The sequence below is a fragment of the Dermacentor albipictus genome, chromosome 7 (genome assembly GCF_038994185.2).
Source record: "Dermacentor albipictus isolate Rhodes 1998 colony chromosome 7, USDA_Dalb.pri_finalv2, whole genome shotgun sequence".
Lineage (NCBI taxonomy): Eukaryota > Metazoa > Arthropoda > Arachnida > Ixodida > Ixodidae > Dermacentor > Dermacentor albipictus.
Window position 1 is genome coordinate 35,952,848 of NC_091827.1, and position 16,875 is coordinate 35,969,722.

Sequence of the window (16,875 nt, forward strand, 5' to 3'; positions counted from 1 at the left end):
CATCCCAAGCTGAGGGAGCGCGGGACCGAAGGAATCCGACACCGTTACCTGTAGGTTACTTTAAAAAATTAAATTATGGGGTTTTATGTGCCAAACCCACTTTCTGATTATGAGGCACGCCGTAGTGGAGGACTCCGGAAATTTCGACCGCCTGGCATTCTTTAACGTGCAGCTAAGTCTAAGCACACGGGTGTTTTTCGCATTTCGCCCCCATCGAAACGCGGCCGCCGTGGCCGGCATTTGATCCCGCGACCTCGACCTGTAGGTTACTTAACCGCGACGAAGGTCAGGTGCAAGCAGGACAAGCTTCGCTTACCCCAATTTTCCGGTAAGGGAAAGCGTTGGCCACATTTTTCGGTAGGGATGTCCTTCGAATACTTGTGACATACGGACAAAGAGACAGAGGGGGCTTTTTATGGTGTGACTGCGAGAGTGTTCACGTGGCGTTTGTCATGATTCAGGGGATATCTTCTAGTCGAAAAGAACTAACACTCAAATAGTATCTTTGTGAAAACATCCCAGTTTGATTTTTCTGATACTCATCTGCAACCTCTTAAAAGGCCAACTGCAACGGAATTTCACTAGGGCTCAATTGCGTATAAACGCTAACAATATGTTATCAATGTAACCTCGACAAAACCCCTGGGCTGGTAATATTTTAATTTTCTTATGAACAGCCTTTAACCAGCGCCCAAGCAGACGACGCGTACATCTGGCGATGGGCGGAAGTGATGCGGATATGCCGAAAAGTTTCGAAACCGTACACGACTGCTCATCTCTCACTTGCGCCTGGGCGTAACATTTGCAAGTTAACATGGGTGTCTCTCTCGGCGTGCTTTCTCGTTGGTCATGATCGGAGGTGTTGTGAGAACGCCTGCTCGTTGATTGGCCGCCCGGAGCTCGCACACGTACCTGAACACGAGCGATGACTGCAAGGGGGGGGGGGGGTGAAGCGGGGCAGAGATTCTGTAAGAGTCCATCTAGTGGACATGTCCGTTTCTCCTGCTGCTCAAGTGCTGATTGGCTGAGCTGAGTTACACGTCAGAAAGAGGCAGGCACTTCAGTAGCAGACGAAATGGACATGTCCACTAGGTGGACTCTTACAGAATCCACCCTAGCACGCAACGCTGCTTAAAGGAAGGCCGAACACATCTTTCCCGTGACAGCTTTCAGAACCGAAGCGTGCACCAAGTGCAACATGGACCAGCCAGCGCACAAAGCGCGCATACTGCACTTGAATATGCACAGGGTATACATTTAACGAGCACATTCTTTTAGGGCGCCCACGCAAGATCTGCTTGCCAAACGCTTTCTCGGCATGACTAGAAGTAGTGCAAGCCGCGGTGGTGCCCTAAACGCAAAGTGCGTTCATGGGCGACATTCTGGAGCGATCATTTTCGGTGGTGCATAGAGAAATTTCTAGCGCCTCTACATCGGACGCGTCGTAGACGACCGACAGCCTTTCTGACACACAGCACCAGAAACGCTGTCAGCACGGAACGCATGCCGCATTTGTCACGAAGGAAAATGTGACCTGGCGGCCGTCGGTGTGTAGATGAGGTGGCGAGCCATGCAGCATTGCGATACCACTACAGCGAAACGGCCGAAATACCGCGAGAAACTTGCCGAAACAATGTCCTGCCTGTCCGGCCGTGCCTTTATGCGCGCTTTGCACCGATCCCGCGGCCGGGCTAGGGGGACCGAGCCTTAACTGCTTGTCATGCTTTTACGATAGATGGCGGTAGTAGTCCTGATCGGTCTACGAGTCCGCTTGTTAACAGCGTGCCAGGCAGCGCGGCCGGTGAAGTCGGATACGTCATGCCGCGGACGCGACAAGATCCCTAAAATTTCACCGCGCGCGAGTTACACGTGACCCACAACAGTGCGGCGATCAGCTGTGACCGCAGTGCAAGCGCGCGGAAAGCGATCGCTTTGTTGTTTGTCGAAGGCGCAAACTCCAACACGCTTGTCTAAGTGAATTCCTAACTGTATATGTGCCAACATGCTGCATGGTCAGCCAAGCTAGCTCGTCATGAACTCTGCTCCAGCGGTTCCGATGCGAAATATATAGGACATGTTATATTGCCACGCCAGACTGTATATAGTGACCAAATTTCGTCGACGTAACGTAACTGCGCCGTACGCGAATCGTGTCGCAACGACGGAGTATATACTGGCGCCGTTTACAGCTTGGTCATCCCAATGCGCTCTTCTCCGAGCGGTGACAGAACGCATCGAGGCCTCTGCTCGTCACACGCAGACCACCGCATATATACAGGAAACCGGCTTGACTCAAGAGAACTTCGCATTAAATAAACCTCACGGGCGTGCAACGGCGGGGGCAGAGCGCACGAAGCAGCTTGTAGAGTGTATACTAGCTGTTTAGCTAGCAGACGTGCGGGACCTGTTCCCTGATATACACTGCAACGGTGTGCAAGCAAGCTAGAAGCAGACGACCATGGCGCTGGTTCTCTACAGTATAAGATACGTCACTTCCGTCGAGTTGTTATGGCGGCGATTTTCTTTTGTACAGTTTGGCCATGAAAAACATAGACTTTTGCGAGCCTTTTCCGACGAACCTATTCGCATTTGATTCGTACGATTTCCTGCACAGACTACTGAATGTCTGAATTATTCGAAACGGCTTTTTACGCGATACAGACTTCAGTTGCAGTTGGTCTGTTATGGGCACCTTTAGTTTAAGACAGGAATTAATGATTGGTTAGTTATAACTATATATAACTGAGTGAAACGCACTCGGCTTTGTTGGCGTAAAATGGTACATTTTCTTCTTTATGCTCGTCCATGATAGTTGGAATGCCACGTATTACGTCGTATTGGAAGCTTGTTGCTCCTTTCAAGACCGGTTCTAAATTAGCTGGATGCTTTTGCTGGTAGGAGTAGGCATAGCATTTGAACGGCTTATGGTAGGACACGGAGCGCGACACAGCGTACGACGACCACGACGGACCGTCAGAACGTGACGGAACTTGCATGGCACTATGCAAGCTTGATTACCGAGATTCATTGTTCAGATATGCTCACCGTGGGCTGACGACCCGGACGTGACGAGAACGATAACGCCGATTGCAGCCGACAGCAGTAGACACAGGCCGATGACCGCGTACATTTTCTTGTTGCTGGAGCCCCTGCGAGGCGTTTATTGCCATGACGATCATCAATCATCATCATCATCAGCCTGGTTACGCCCACTGCAGGGCAAAGGCCTCTCCCATACTTCTCCAACAACCCCGGTCATGTACTAATTGTGTCCATGCCGTGCCTGCAAACTTCTTAATCTCATCCGCCCACCTAACTTTCTGCCGCCCCCTGCTATGCTTCCCTTCTCTTGGGATCCAGTCCGTAAGCCTTAGTGACCGTCGGTTATCTTCCCTCCTCATTACATGTCCTGCCCATGCCCATTTCTTTTTCTTGATTTCAACTAAGATGTCATTAATTCGCGTTTGTTCCCTCACCCAATCTGCTCTTTTCTTATCCCTTAACGTTACACCTATCATTCTTCTTTCCATAGCTCGTTGCGTCGTCCTCAATTTGAGTAGAACCCTTTTCGTCAGCCTCCACGTTTCTGCCCCGTAGGTGAGTACTGGTAAGACACAGCTATTATATACTTTTCTCTTGAGGGATAATGGCAACCTGCTGTTCATGATCTGAGAATGCCTGCCAAATGCTCCCCAGCCCATTCTTATTCTTCTGATTATTTCCTTCTCATGATCCGGATCCGCCGTCATCATCAACGGGACACCCTATACCCAACAACCACCCGAAAGTTTTAGCACAGCGCAGGCGTACGGCTGTGACTGTGCATTCGGCAGAGACTGCTTACGCGTGGGAATGAGAAAGCATCATATTGTTTGTATAGACTTCGGAACGTCATCAACACGCTGATTTTATACAGTCATCACGTGGCGCCACCTGCTCCCCATTAACCGGCGTTGTCACGTGACCAATGACGCACGCAATATGCAACACGTGTCGTCAGCCAGATGGCTGCGACGTTACATGTGCAATGGTGCACGCTCTACAGGCATATCGGAATCAGCTGACCGGAATCACCCGACCGGAATCAGCTCCCCCGATTCCGGTCAGCCGGAATCCGGGGAGCTACAGGTGGCGTCGGAGAAGCGTGATCGGTCGCCTCGCACCCGGAGGCCCGGGTTCGATTCCCTCCAGAACCGAAAGGTAACAAGTTTCCTTTTGAAGGCCATTAATTTACCTTGTCTAAAGGAAGCTTGCTAAGAAATTTGACATCGACAAGAGGATCGTTTGACGCGTTTTACACTGCGCCGTCGGCCATTTTTTTTTTTTTTTTGGTACCATCGTACAGGTCACGGATTTTCGCGGCGCCGTGAACGGCGCCCGTGCCGACAGCCCCGTCACGTGACAGGAACGCGTTTTTGGGGCCCGTCACTCTGCACACCTCCCCATTCTAGCCACCCTACACTGTAAAATAAATTACACCCTAAAATGTGAAAATGGGTGCAAATGTGTCGAAACTCACACCCTTAGGGTGTTTATTATATAGATAACACCCGGAGGGTGTGAGTTATAGACACATTTACACCCTTTTTCACTTTTCAGGGTGTAAATTATCTTACAGTGTAGCTGAGCGCTGCACGCACAGCGTAGAAAAATGGCGGCGCCTTTGGGGTTACCGATTTCAAAGCATGGGCGTTATGGGGAGATGTGCGTTTAAAGTTTGATACATTAACTCGATGGTCTGTGTGTCTTTGTGCGCGTGTGTTTTAGTAGGCGCTTCACAAACCAAATGCTTCCTGACAGCACTCAATGCGACATCGATTCTACGTCACCAGTGGGGCCTCTTCGATTATTCGTCCCTGACAGACCTGAACTGCTCGACACTGTGCTGCCAGCCAATGAGAGCACAGTCCGGGACCGTAAGGGATGGATAGTACCTGAAAGCATTCCTGCAACTGCGTGTTAGTGATTTTGTAAGTCGAAACCCTGAAGCGTGGTTTCTTCCACGTTTTCGTACTCAATACAAAATGCGTTGTCTTAAACATAATCTGGCAGTTGCACTTAATAAATTTCGAGACAGTGGGTATGCCCCTCCTCGCCCCAAAAGAAAAATATGAATCTATTTCGCTCAGCTACAGATTATATTTTTCAATTATGATTATGTAAAATGGGTGTGCTATTGTTGTATGCCCCCGTTTGATGCACTTCTTCGTAACAACCGATTTCTTTCTGCCAGCATTAGACGCAAAATTTGTATGCTGCTTGAGTATTCTACATTTGTAGGTTCTCTTCGGATGGAATCTTCGTTGTAACCAGAGTATTTTGCCACTTACCGTTAGACATTGTTTCTTTTTCTTTTAAACTACTGAATCAAAGTGACGCATTTGCCACTTTTTATTTGGATACTTTGTACGTCACTGCGTTAAATTTCGTGGAAAAGATATTGTGCTCATTTCTTTATGATCGTGGGAGGCCTAGGCCTAGCCTACTGAACTGCTGGTGCTCATTAATGTTCCCCCTCTCTCTCTCTCATTTCTTTATCGGTGTGAACTTAGCGTGGCTAATCTTTCAAACACAATGCTTTTCTTTATTAACGTGCTAACTTGGGCTGGATTGGTAAATGTTTGAAGAAAACTAGTATGCTTTTCTTCTTGCAGCTGTCATGTACCGTCACTCCTGGGCTTTCGTCCAGCTGCTGATTGCAGCTTTTAGCCCAGAAATCTATGCAGCAGCTGTTGCTGGAAAATAAAAGTTGACTTGATTTGAAACAAAGCGGCCCAGTAGAGCCACATTAAGCCGGTTGGCAAGCTCTTCGAGAGGTTATTCATCTTGCGCGTGTTTTGGTGCATCAGTCACTTTCAGGCTCTCTCTACTGTCCTGCATGTCCATCTCAATGGTCTGACCGGTGACATCAGGCGCGCGCCAGCCTGGACTTCAAGATGCCGGTCAGCGTCGAACGTAGCTAATACGGGGATCACCGAGGCGTTGATCAAGATCGGTGTGCAGCAATTACTAACTTTGAATCTTGGGTAAAAAGTGCAGTGTTAATGCAATACTTACGCCTGGCCCCCTGCTGCAAAAAAAAAAACAATAATGCCAGAAACGTGAGTTCTCCGAGAACCACAATACGGGAAAGGCAACGCGCCGGAAATAGAACACTGGCTGCGCAGAAAGACTAGACTCGTCGAGAGATTCTTGGTTCGTCCGTGCTCATTTCTAAGCCCCCCCCCCCGCCCCCCCTATTGGATTGTCAGTCCCACGTTTTCTCTGGCGGTGCAGTCTAGAGTGCTCCCTGAATTATTTGCCGTCGATGAAGCCATCACTCGCGATATACACAAATGAATAAACTTTCAGAAATAAAGTTTAAAAAAGTTCCAACATTAAAGTACAAACCTAGATCATCTTGGAACGTCTTGGCCACAAGACGTTCCCGCATTTTCAATGCGTTAGGAATTAATGAAACGTCTAAAAATCTAATTTGATACGTCTGAGCGTTGATACACGATCGAGTGCATCATACACGCTGGCGTAGGCTGCCGGAAGCAGCGCCAACTCAATGCAATACGCAAAGTGGGTGTCGGCTCAAGATGTGCCGATTTCACTGCAACGAATAGGACTAATATAGAATATCTTAAAACATTTATGCCCCTTGGAGTAACCTTTACCACTACCATATCTTGGAGCAATTATAAGAGTAAACTATGCGATATCCTCTCAAGAATTGTCGGCCATCATAAATCTCAAAAGTTATATCCTATCTACCAAAACCAATGTGAGTGTCCAATTATTTACTCTAATTTAAGTTACTGTTCTTTACGATGGGTGACAAATACAGCATCTAACACCCAGAAACTTTTCCATAATACAAAAGAAAACGATTCGCGCAGTTACAAATGTGGCTCTGTTATCCCAATTCGTCCCAAACGCTTACATAATGAAATTGTACCTGTACACGATTTGTTTGAGGACATATTTGCGTGCTTTTAAAGAAGCACAATAATACAAAATTACAGTTTGCTTTTACACCAAACATCTTATTCAGTGCAACAAAAAAGAACAATTATGTACCGCCTAAATGTCAATACTTTCCTATATCAACAATAAACATGAATTACTTTTTTCTGCTTAGGAGGAATTGGCGGAATTAGCGGTTGGGGACATTATTGACTGAATGGCAGCGCACGTAATGAGATGCAGAAGGACGTTAGGAGAATAAACTTTATTGGAAACTAGTTGAAAGTATCGATAAAAACATTGGTTGAAACATTTTTTGAAAACATTAAAACTCGCAGACCCCGTGGGTCTGTGAGCTTTAGGGTTCGTGTATGTTTCATTAAGTGCGCTGCCGTTCTATCAAGAGTGCCTTCTGCACTGCGCAGGATAACTGTTGAGTAGAATATGCTACCATAGCCTGTTAGTTTTCTTCTGTTTCACTAACTTACATGTTGCGTATATTGTTGCGTATGTTTATATTGTACGTACGGCGACATCTGGTCACTGCTTTAAAATCACGAACATTATAAAACTGGGCAATAACTTGTACTACAGCTTCTTGCGGCATATCTTGCCACCTGAGTGCACTCAAAACTGTGTGTTAATTCTGATTCTGGTGTTTACGTAGAAACATGTGAACTGTGTCATGCTACTATGCCTATGTGTTAAACTATTTAGCGTCTGTTATGCTAATCCAATTTGTTTGTTATATTTATGGTGTATGCGCAAGCTTTCACATTGCTAATACTCATCTGAAACTTGCGTAACAATGTGACAAAGTTTTTAATCTACTCTAACCAATCGTTTACATGCTGCCAACAATGTTTTGTCCTTGTTTTTCCTCTTAGGGTTGGTGAGGTTTGTCTAGAAGTCGTTATGACTGATTTTCCTCTCGCCAACCTCAGTTTCTTATAGAAGAAAACGAATAAACAATTACTGATTGATTAATTGATGGATTGGATTGATTGTTCATTGATTCATTCATTCATTGGTTGATTTATTGATTGAATCTGTGGTGTCATCTGTCATCACGCGCCGTGTTAGGGCGTGCATTTTTCTTTTTTCGACGTAGTGGCGACAGATGGCGCCACCGTTCCATCGCGGAAAGATCGCGAGCTGCCGGTGTGTGACCACGGACTGTGTGTTCATCGCTCAATATCGAGAACCGATCGCAAGAAGACCTTCGAGATAACGCTTAAGCGTACGCTCAGCGAAAGTCTTACACCATTCACTTAGCCCAGCAGTCGGGTTAGAAGCGGATAGTAGTTTAGCCTGAAGTGGGCTAGATCCCGCCCTGTCGTGATTTCTGACGATGACGTTATTTCTGTTGCGTCCCCGAGTTTGTGGCAAGCGTCGAGAAAAAACCGTTTCTGCGCTAAAAAATAAACTTTAGTTTCGAGTAAGCACAAGCCTTGTCTGTCTGTCTGTTCCGTAAAAAAGTCAGTAAAGGAAATAAAGAAAAGGTCAAATTGGCGCTCTTCCTGACCTTGTCCTTCATACCTTTACTGAGCTTTTGCGCCAAGAAACTATGCACTAACATGCCGAACATAATACTTACCCTTGTCTTCTGTCTGCTCCATTCTCTCTTGTGCGACGTGTGCACTTGTCAAACCTACTTTTTTTTTCTTTCGGTCAATCTACATTGCATCTCGCAAGTCGTTTCCAGCACTGTGGGAGCTGCAAGACTCCTTAGCCCGTGGGGACGCTGTATGCCCTCCGAGATCCGCGCCGCGTCTTCTGCTCAGCGGCTGCTGAATTCACGGTATACGAGCTTACGCGCGAGGGTATTAATATGTCACGTATCACTGTAAAGTATGGTGTACCGAGCCAAAGAAAGCTATCTAAACCCGTCATTAATCCTATAGTTACACCCAGAACTTTATTCAGTTGCGCAAGGATGTCGCCTGCGTACGCCTCGTACATTCGGCGGCGCTTCAAAGGGTGTGTTCCATGGTCACGTGGTCATGCTCTGGCTTGGGCATGCGCATAGTTCGAAGACGCAGCGTCGTGTCATTTCAATAAACCAGTTGTGAGCGTGCGTTCGTCCTGTCTTCATCTACCTCGGTTTCTCGTCCTCAGCGCAGTTTAAGTTCACAAAAAAAAATGTCTTAGCAACTAGCCACCCCCCCCCCCCCCCCACACACACACACACTCTTCGTTTCAAAAGACTTGCGAGACGTAGTATGGGCAAGCAACTAAAGAAAATGGTATTTTGAAGAATGTAGACAAAAAAATGGCTGTGGCTTAGGTAAGGTTAAGCCCAGGATGCGAAGCATACTAGCCTTTATTTTAGTTGTTGAACCACTGTTTAGCCTGGTGAACTGCTGTTGCTTGGCTATATTTGGTTCGGCTAGACGAAGAAACAACTCATGCATTACTTCTTCGCCTTCAAGAGTGGAACGCGACAGCGTTCCCGTCGACCCGCCAAGGGGTGTAAGACAATGGGCTACAGGGCAGCGACTACGCGCCCCGCATTGGACGCGGTGAGCGTCGAGCAAAGCAGCGTTCGGCGCGGCAACGAAATGTGCGCCTGAGCAAGAGACGCACGCCTTAGAAACAGCGCGTTTCTAAGGCAACACCGCATTCACTAGAGGCGCTTTTGTACCGCTTTGAAGCGTTGTACTCGTGGCTCAGTGGTAGCGTCTCCGTCCCACACTCCGGAGACCCTGGTTCGATTCCCACCCAGCCCGTCTTGCAAGCGTTGAGCCAAAGCCACTTCTCCTCTGTCGTGACGTCACGGTGTCACGTGATTTCATGGTCACCGCCGCGCCTGAGGAGCTGGGTTGAGCCCTCGTAATATGCTTCGCATAAAAGAAAGTGGCCACGTACCTAAACTTGAGCACGGGTAGTGAGCGCGAAAACGTTTGCTCTAGTTGTGATATGCAGAAGAAAATGTGTAACCCGCCATAATGTTCTCTGACTATAGTTCGCTATGCCCTTGTTATAAATTGAAGCTGCTGTGGTACATGCGCTCGAATGCTGACGAGGCGTTGCAATGCTCAGATCGGACAGCTCTCTACGCCGGGATTCGCAACTGATGCCGTCTCCGATGGCGTACTTACCAACTTGGGTGGATTCTGTCATTGAAAAACGAAAGGCACGAAAACGCAAATTATGTACATATGGACTGCGGTTACACGGCGAAGCTATAGTTCACTAGTGATCGTAGTACGGCGATGGTCAGAGAACGAGTGTTTGTCACTAGAATATTTTAACCCCTTAAACCAAGTATGTTAAATATTGAAATCTTGCAAATCGCTTTTGCTGAAGCCTGCAGCATACATGGAGCAAGAATCAAGAAAACGGAAAAATTTCTCATCCTCCCGACAGCTGCCAAAGCTGAAGAGAAACACCGACATTTTAACGAGAGAGCGTTAGGGAGCCCGCCGCCGAAAATACGGCCTACAGACATAATGGCGTCGGATTGTATTTTGAATATAGGAGAAAACAATTCCGTTACGCGGAAACTAAACGCGAAGCCCTTTTAATGCGATGGAGTTTCCCAGGTGCCTTTCGAAGCCTGTTTTAGTAGGAGCGGCGCAGCCCCCTCGGTTCCTTGCACACCACCACCCTACCCCCCCCCCCCCCCCCAAAAGAAGAGAACCAGAAAGCTCGCGTTTGTGCATAGCGTTCGCCGCCAGCCTTTCCCGGCGAACATTACGGTTACATAAGCTGCAGTTGCCGGGAAGCGTGGGAGCCACTCGGGGATGTTTGGACGCTATCGCGCTTAAGCGTCCTCCAATTTTTGAAATAAACCGGAATGGTTTCATAACAAAAAAAGCATAAAGCTTGCAGTCGAAAAAAGAAAGAAATTCGTCTTGGTCGGGGTTCGAGCCCAGGACTCGGCCTTTCTTGGTTAACTCAATGACCGCCTAGCATCCTAGTTACCTCGGTTGGGTGAGTCGCCGCACAGAAAGGCGTTTGCCCTGGGTTCGATCCGCGAGAATTTAGAATTTTTCTTCGACCACGGAGTTTAGTATTCGTAGACACCTGTATACAATTCCTATCTAGGTTCGGTTACGTACTGTCGAGTGGATAACAATGTTCCTCTTTAACGCGTAATTATCACATTAGGTGCTTCATTGTCCGTGTGCAGAACGTTAGCAGGCGTGAAAGAACCCTACATCCCATGCATAGAGAGTAATGCGATTGCCAGCCCGGACTGCAACGCACTCTGCAGCCAGTGGCTACTAATGGAACAGCCTACGCCCATTGTATTCGCATATGCAATGTGAAATTTCCAAAGAAAATTATCCGTTCTGTTCGGAAATATTTGGATATCCTTATTACGGAATGACATTGTTTATCTCGTATGGCTAGGACATGTTTCTGGACTTTCTATGCAACAGCATATCGGTAAAGACTTACCCTCTATTGAGCTGGAGACGCTGGACTCCATCATCGATTCTTCTGAAAATTGAAAGCAACCACTGTCAGTATACTTGAAAAAAATCACATTTTCACTTATTTTTTAATAAGTGAGCGCTAGAAACTAAAGTATGCAGTTCTGCAAACAGTCAGTGGAAATTTTAAATATTATGCGAATAAATTCTTCAAGGGAGCGCTGCGTAGCATGCAATTTATTGCACAGACAGACGCATAGCTTGGAACGCGGTTCAATAACCACGTCTCACGTCACAACACTTTCCCAGCTACCCATAACAAAAGGTGACAACAATGCCAGGTCAGTCATTCGATAAAAAGTTGAGCAACGATACTTGAGTCTGGTTTTCGCTCCCATCACGAAAGGGAGCTTCGTGAATATTTCCGCGTCTATACATTTAACACTGTGTAGTGGGGGGTGCAAACGAAAACACCGGTGCACTTACAAGCCTGCCCAGTACTTAACCTCATTTTCTTTCATATCTTAGTCTTTCTGCTGGCATGACGCGGAAGCTAGTTACATTTGTGAGAAGCTGGTAGGTAATAATCTTGATGTTCGCGTTCCCGTGAAAACTGAATATATATATATATATATATATATATATATATATATATAGTACGGATAGATACGTTAGCAAGAAAGCACTTACCCTGATTTCGTACTAACGCTTGGCCAGGGTTAATTAGCGGGAAATCTTCATACATGCTGCCCTGTCCTTGTGTTATATACTTTCACCGGATCAAATGACTTGTTCTTTGTTATAGGCACATTGCACGTATTAACGAACATTCATTTTGAGGTGTGTAAAACTAGCAGAAAAAAACATAAAAGAGGCATCGTATACGCTTCACATACTGAATGATGCCTAAAGAGTTCGGCGGGTGTTACTACTATTGGGTCTGGAGGACAATCCCACCGCTGTCCATTGGATCTTGCCGTTGAGTGCGGGAGTCGGAGTCGTGTTCAGTTTTCACGGGAACGCGAACATCAGATTATTTCATACCAGCTTGTCACAAATGTAACTAGCCTCCGCCTCATGCCAGCAGAAAGACTAAGATACGCAAGAAAATCAGGTTAAGTACTGGACAGGCTTGTAAGTGCAACCCGCCGTGGCAGTCGCTACGGTGTTGGGCTACTGAGCAAGAAGCCGCGGGATCGACCACGGCCACGGCGGCCGCATTTCGATGGGGGCGAAATGCGAAAACACCCTTGCATTTAGATTTAGGCGCACGTTAAAGAACCCCAGGCGCTCGAAATTTTTCGTAGTCCTCCACTACGGCGGGCCTCACAATCAGTGAGTGGCTTTGGCACGCAAAATCCCGTAAGGCGTAAAATCACATTTGAACTGCGCGCCACGGTGACCGTCAGTAGGCGTATAGCATTGTGGGTAACAAGCCCCGCCCCGGCCGTAGCTTTCGGAGTGCAGGGTATTGAAGAAGGAGCGGGCGCAGCGCGATGGGGGATCATGGGCAATATTTGATCGCCAATAACGCCGCTTCTGCTGAAAGCAATGAAGTACTTTTCGTTCGCGGTAAGCATTTCTGAAATAGCCTATTTTAATTGCAAATTGCTCGGCCTGGATGGAAAATTGTACGGGGCCCATTTAATAACCCAAACTATTTCTAGCAATTGTGCGCCTATCCTAACCAGTAGGTATGCAAGGTGTCGTCCTCTCGCGAATTTGCGTGGTGATCACGTGATGCACGCGCAAGAGACACTCGTTTTAGCAAGTTATACGAACTTACCGCCCATGGTTGAGCCGAAACAGTCCGGTGCTCTCGACGAGAAGCGAGTGAAGCAGCTTTAAACCTTCGCAGCTGGTCGGCGAGAAAGCTGCAAAGAAATGGAAGGCCGTTTCGTTGGGCCAGCCCGTATTCCATTCTTGAGGCCGCGCGCAGGAAATACGAAAGGGAAGAAAGGCTGATGTGTCCGTCTTCCCTTCCTGCCTATAAATTTATTCCGCACTGCTTGCCACAAGGGACAAGGCAGCATGGGACTTGCTGCCTTGTCCGGCGGGTGGACATATCATCAGCCATTGTAACGCGCTGAAAGAATCAACAGCTAGCTGGGGGAAAAAAAACGTGCTGCGCGCTTCCACGCTATGCCGACGTAACTCAGTATGGTCGTGCCCGCCGAATGCGAAAGTGCTCCGCCATTAGTCGCGCTCAGCAAACCTCGCACTGCTGCTCTCCGAGCCGTGGTGGCTGGCAGCGTGACGGGAACATCGGGGGAAAAAAGGAAATAAAGCACAACATGGAGTCGCTTGTGAGGATTTCATACGCCGGAAAAAGGCACGCGCCGCGGTTCACTATTATTGGTGAACCGCGGCGAATCTAGACCGTAGGCCTAGATCCGCCGGCGGATCTGGATTCGTGGGCGACCACAGCGTATGAATCTTCCTCTGCGAGGTCTCCTCAACGCAAGCGCGTCCCGCACAGCTCGATGGGACGCGCATTCTCACCTTGTGAGGCTGGGACGCGGGCGCTGAAGAGGGCTGGATGGGTCAGGGCTATGAGCTCAAGAGTTGAGAGGACAGAGAAGCGATGACCGTCCGAGTCGAATAACAGGAGCAACTGAGGGACGGTTAGCTGCTTGATCGGTTCGTGTTGGTCAGCCGGCTTCGTTCCAATAGGCTGGTTCGTTCTAGATGATTGGTTGGTGCGTCGCAATTGTTTGCCTGGTCCACTCCAATTGGTTGGTGTGTCGGCTGGATCCCACTGGCAGTGCCAGTTGGTTTAGCTGTGGCAAACGGCTCGACCCACTACAGAGACTCGGCACAAAAAACGGGCGCTGGTAGAGAACCGTCTCAACAAACTTAGTTTATTTCAATATGCAGAGGTTCTTCGTTACCATGGCTTGCTTTTCCCATAAATATTTGTCTATAATGTTAACCTAGCCACAGGCCCTTTCGTAAATCTCGCGTAGCGGACGAGCGCCATGTTACACAAGTGTGTGTGGGAAGTGACCGTTAAAGAGAATGGAAGAGATAAGTGCAGTGCCGTAACTGTCTCTCACAAAAGGACACCTCAACAACACTGCACGGGGAAAGGGGTGTCGGGAGAAAAAGATGAAGAGAGAGGAAAGGAGAAGGCGTGCTGTGGGCTGCAAGCGCACTCTTGACGATAGACGAGTGGGCTACATGAAAAAGCGGCGCGTTGGTCTTGTCGCAAGGCAGTCACAAACGCCGATATGAGAAACACAAGTCCGTGCGCTCCACACTGAAAGCAGGACAGTGAGGTAGGAGGTGCCCGAGCGTCTCCACATCGGCGCAGTTGATGCACACGGGACTGCATTTTCCCTGCAGAGTGTGTAGTCTGGCGGCCGTCATGTAGCATCCGACACTAAGGGCACATTCACACCGGCGACTTGAGGAGGTCGCGCGACCAAGTTGGTCGCTTTGCGACCAGTCGCAAATGGTCGCAAACGGTCGCCTTTCTCGAAAAGCGACCATTTTGGGCGAGTCGCTCTCTGCGCGATTTTTCAGTCGCGCGACCGTGGTCGCAAAACTGCTAAACCAATCAGCGGCGCACCGGAAGTGATCTTTCGTGTGTCTACATCCGGCCTCCTCCGGCGTCGCATTCAAATTCCGCGTAGATTCCGAGAGTTCTCGCTGCGAACGATAATCTCCGGGATTGCGACTTGCGGGTCGCGCTCAGCCGGGCTTGCCGGTGTGAACATCAGTCGCCTTCGGTCGCTTTTTGATTGCGAGTCGCAAATGGTCGCGCGACCTCCTCAAGTCGCCGGTGTGAATGTGCCCTAAGGGGAAGGATGAACGAGCGGTCCTCGCGGGAGAGTCGGCACGGGGGAGGAGGCGAGGGGGCGTACCTGCCGCAACGCGCGGGTCCGGGTGCTGCGCGCGGAGGGTGCGCAGAATCGTCGTCTTGGCCACGTCGAAAGGGGTGACGGAGGTGGCGATGGGGAAGGGATCGGAGTGAGCCTCCTTAGCGAGGGCGTCGGGCGCCTCGTTGCCCGGTAAGCCGATGTGCGCCGGGACCCACGCGGGCCGTCCGACCCCTCAAATGCAGAAACGATTGCCGCCCGAACGCGCTGGGGAGTGGACGCCTCCCTATTCATTAAATTATGGGGTTTTACGTGCCAAAACCACTTTCTGATTATGAGGCACGCCGTAGTGGGGGACTCCGGAAATTTCGGCCACCTGGGGTTCTTTAACGTGCACCTAAATCTAAGTACACGGGTGTTTTCGCATTTCGCCCCCATCGAAATGCGGCCGCCGTGGCCGGGATTCGATCCCGCGACCTCGTGCTCAGCAGCCTAACACCATAGCCACTGAGCAACCACGGCGGATCGCCTCCCTATTCATAAAACACGTGGGAAACTCACGGCACTGCGAAAGTATGTACTAAACAATCATAGAGCCTTACACCGCCCATTCTGCATGTTCGAGAGATGAGCGGCCTAACACCTGCTCCTGCAGGTGTTAGGCCACTCAGGCTCCTGCATTGACCTTGTTCACGTTTTGCTCATCGTCTTGAATTTTCATCTCCCGCATTCCCGTCTTTCTCTCGTATTTTCCCGTATTTTCTCTAACACCTGCTAAGGCACTTGTGCGGCGGGGGGTACTGCTTCCTGCTGCCTGTGAAATTGTCTAAAATGACCGAGTACTTTCGGTCTACAGGCGTGGGTTCCTCAAGGCTGTCGACGTCGGACGCTCGGTAATTAGTGCACTCTTGAGATATATCCTGTCCGCCTCTTTGTTCCCTGCGACCTCCGTGTCAGCGCGTATAAAACTGTCTTCAATATATTTCGAAGAGCAAGCGCTCGCCGAGGCAGAAGAGTCCAGCCAGGCTGTGTCCACTTTTCGTCGTCTTCAGGAACGTCGTCATTCTATTCTTCGCCTCATCGTAACACTACCCCCGGCGAAAAAAGCTCCGTCCTGGGGTGTCAAGCGGGACCGTCAGGAAGAGCGTGGTAAGGTATTAGCCGTGCGTTATGAAAGACATCAGGTGAGGTGAGGCCAGATGACATGGTGGAGCTGATGGGGACGATCTCATAGGCGGCGTCGGTGGCTTGACGTAAGACGCGGTAAGTGCCCTTGTAGCAAGGAAGGAATTTTCCGACAGCCCCACTCGACGGGAAGGGTACCAAGGAGTACAAGGGAACCTGGTGAAAAGTGTACATCATGGTGCGACTATATATATATACATATATATATATATATATATATATATATATATATATATATATGTGTGTGCGTGTGTGTGTGTGTGTGTGTGAAGGTGGTCTGCTCTGTACCATCGTCACTTCCACTTCGCTCCTCGAGGAGGTAGGACGCTGTCATTTGAGCTCCTGCACAACGCTTAGCCATGTGGCGAGCGTACTTTAAATCATGAATGCCGGACCTCAAAGAGGCGAGGCGTAATACTGAAGCGTTTCTTGCATTTACCGCTAAATCGCCCCTGATATTTTGTGTTGTTGTTGTACAGTACGTGATTAGTTTAGAATGATTGTTTAAGGAGCGGGGTCCTGGAGTAGGGGGGAGG

General features: G+C 48.8%; 1 protein-coding gene across 2 annotated transcripts in view; it reads right to left on the minus strand.

Annotated features, from left to right (window-relative positions):
- Window positions 1–14,059, minus strand: part of LOC135905699 (uncharacterized) — a 67,513-nt gene extending 53,454 nt beyond the window's left edge. Inside the window, exons 1-6 of one of the 2 annotated variants that reach the window (XM_065436677.2) lie at window positions 13,836–14,059; window positions 13,120–13,207; window positions 11,359–11,400; window positions 10,053–10,067; window positions 6,058–6,070; window positions 3,046–3,149 (exon numbers count right to left, since the gene is read on the minus strand). In XM_065436677.2, the coding sequence (XP_065292749.1) occupies window positions 3,046–3,149; window positions 6,058–6,070; window positions 10,053–10,067; window positions 11,359–11,400; window positions 13,120–13,126 (181 nt within the window). In that variant the 5' untranslated portion in view covers window positions 13,127–13,207; window positions 13,836–14,059. The remainder of the gene's footprint in view (window positions 1–3,045; window positions 3,150–6,057; window positions 6,071–10,052; window positions 10,068–11,358; window positions 11,401–13,119; window positions 13,208–13,835) is intronic. The other variant, XM_065436676.2, reaches the window with a different exon arrangement.
- Between the last annotated feature and the right edge of the window lie 2,816 nt (window positions 14,060–16,875).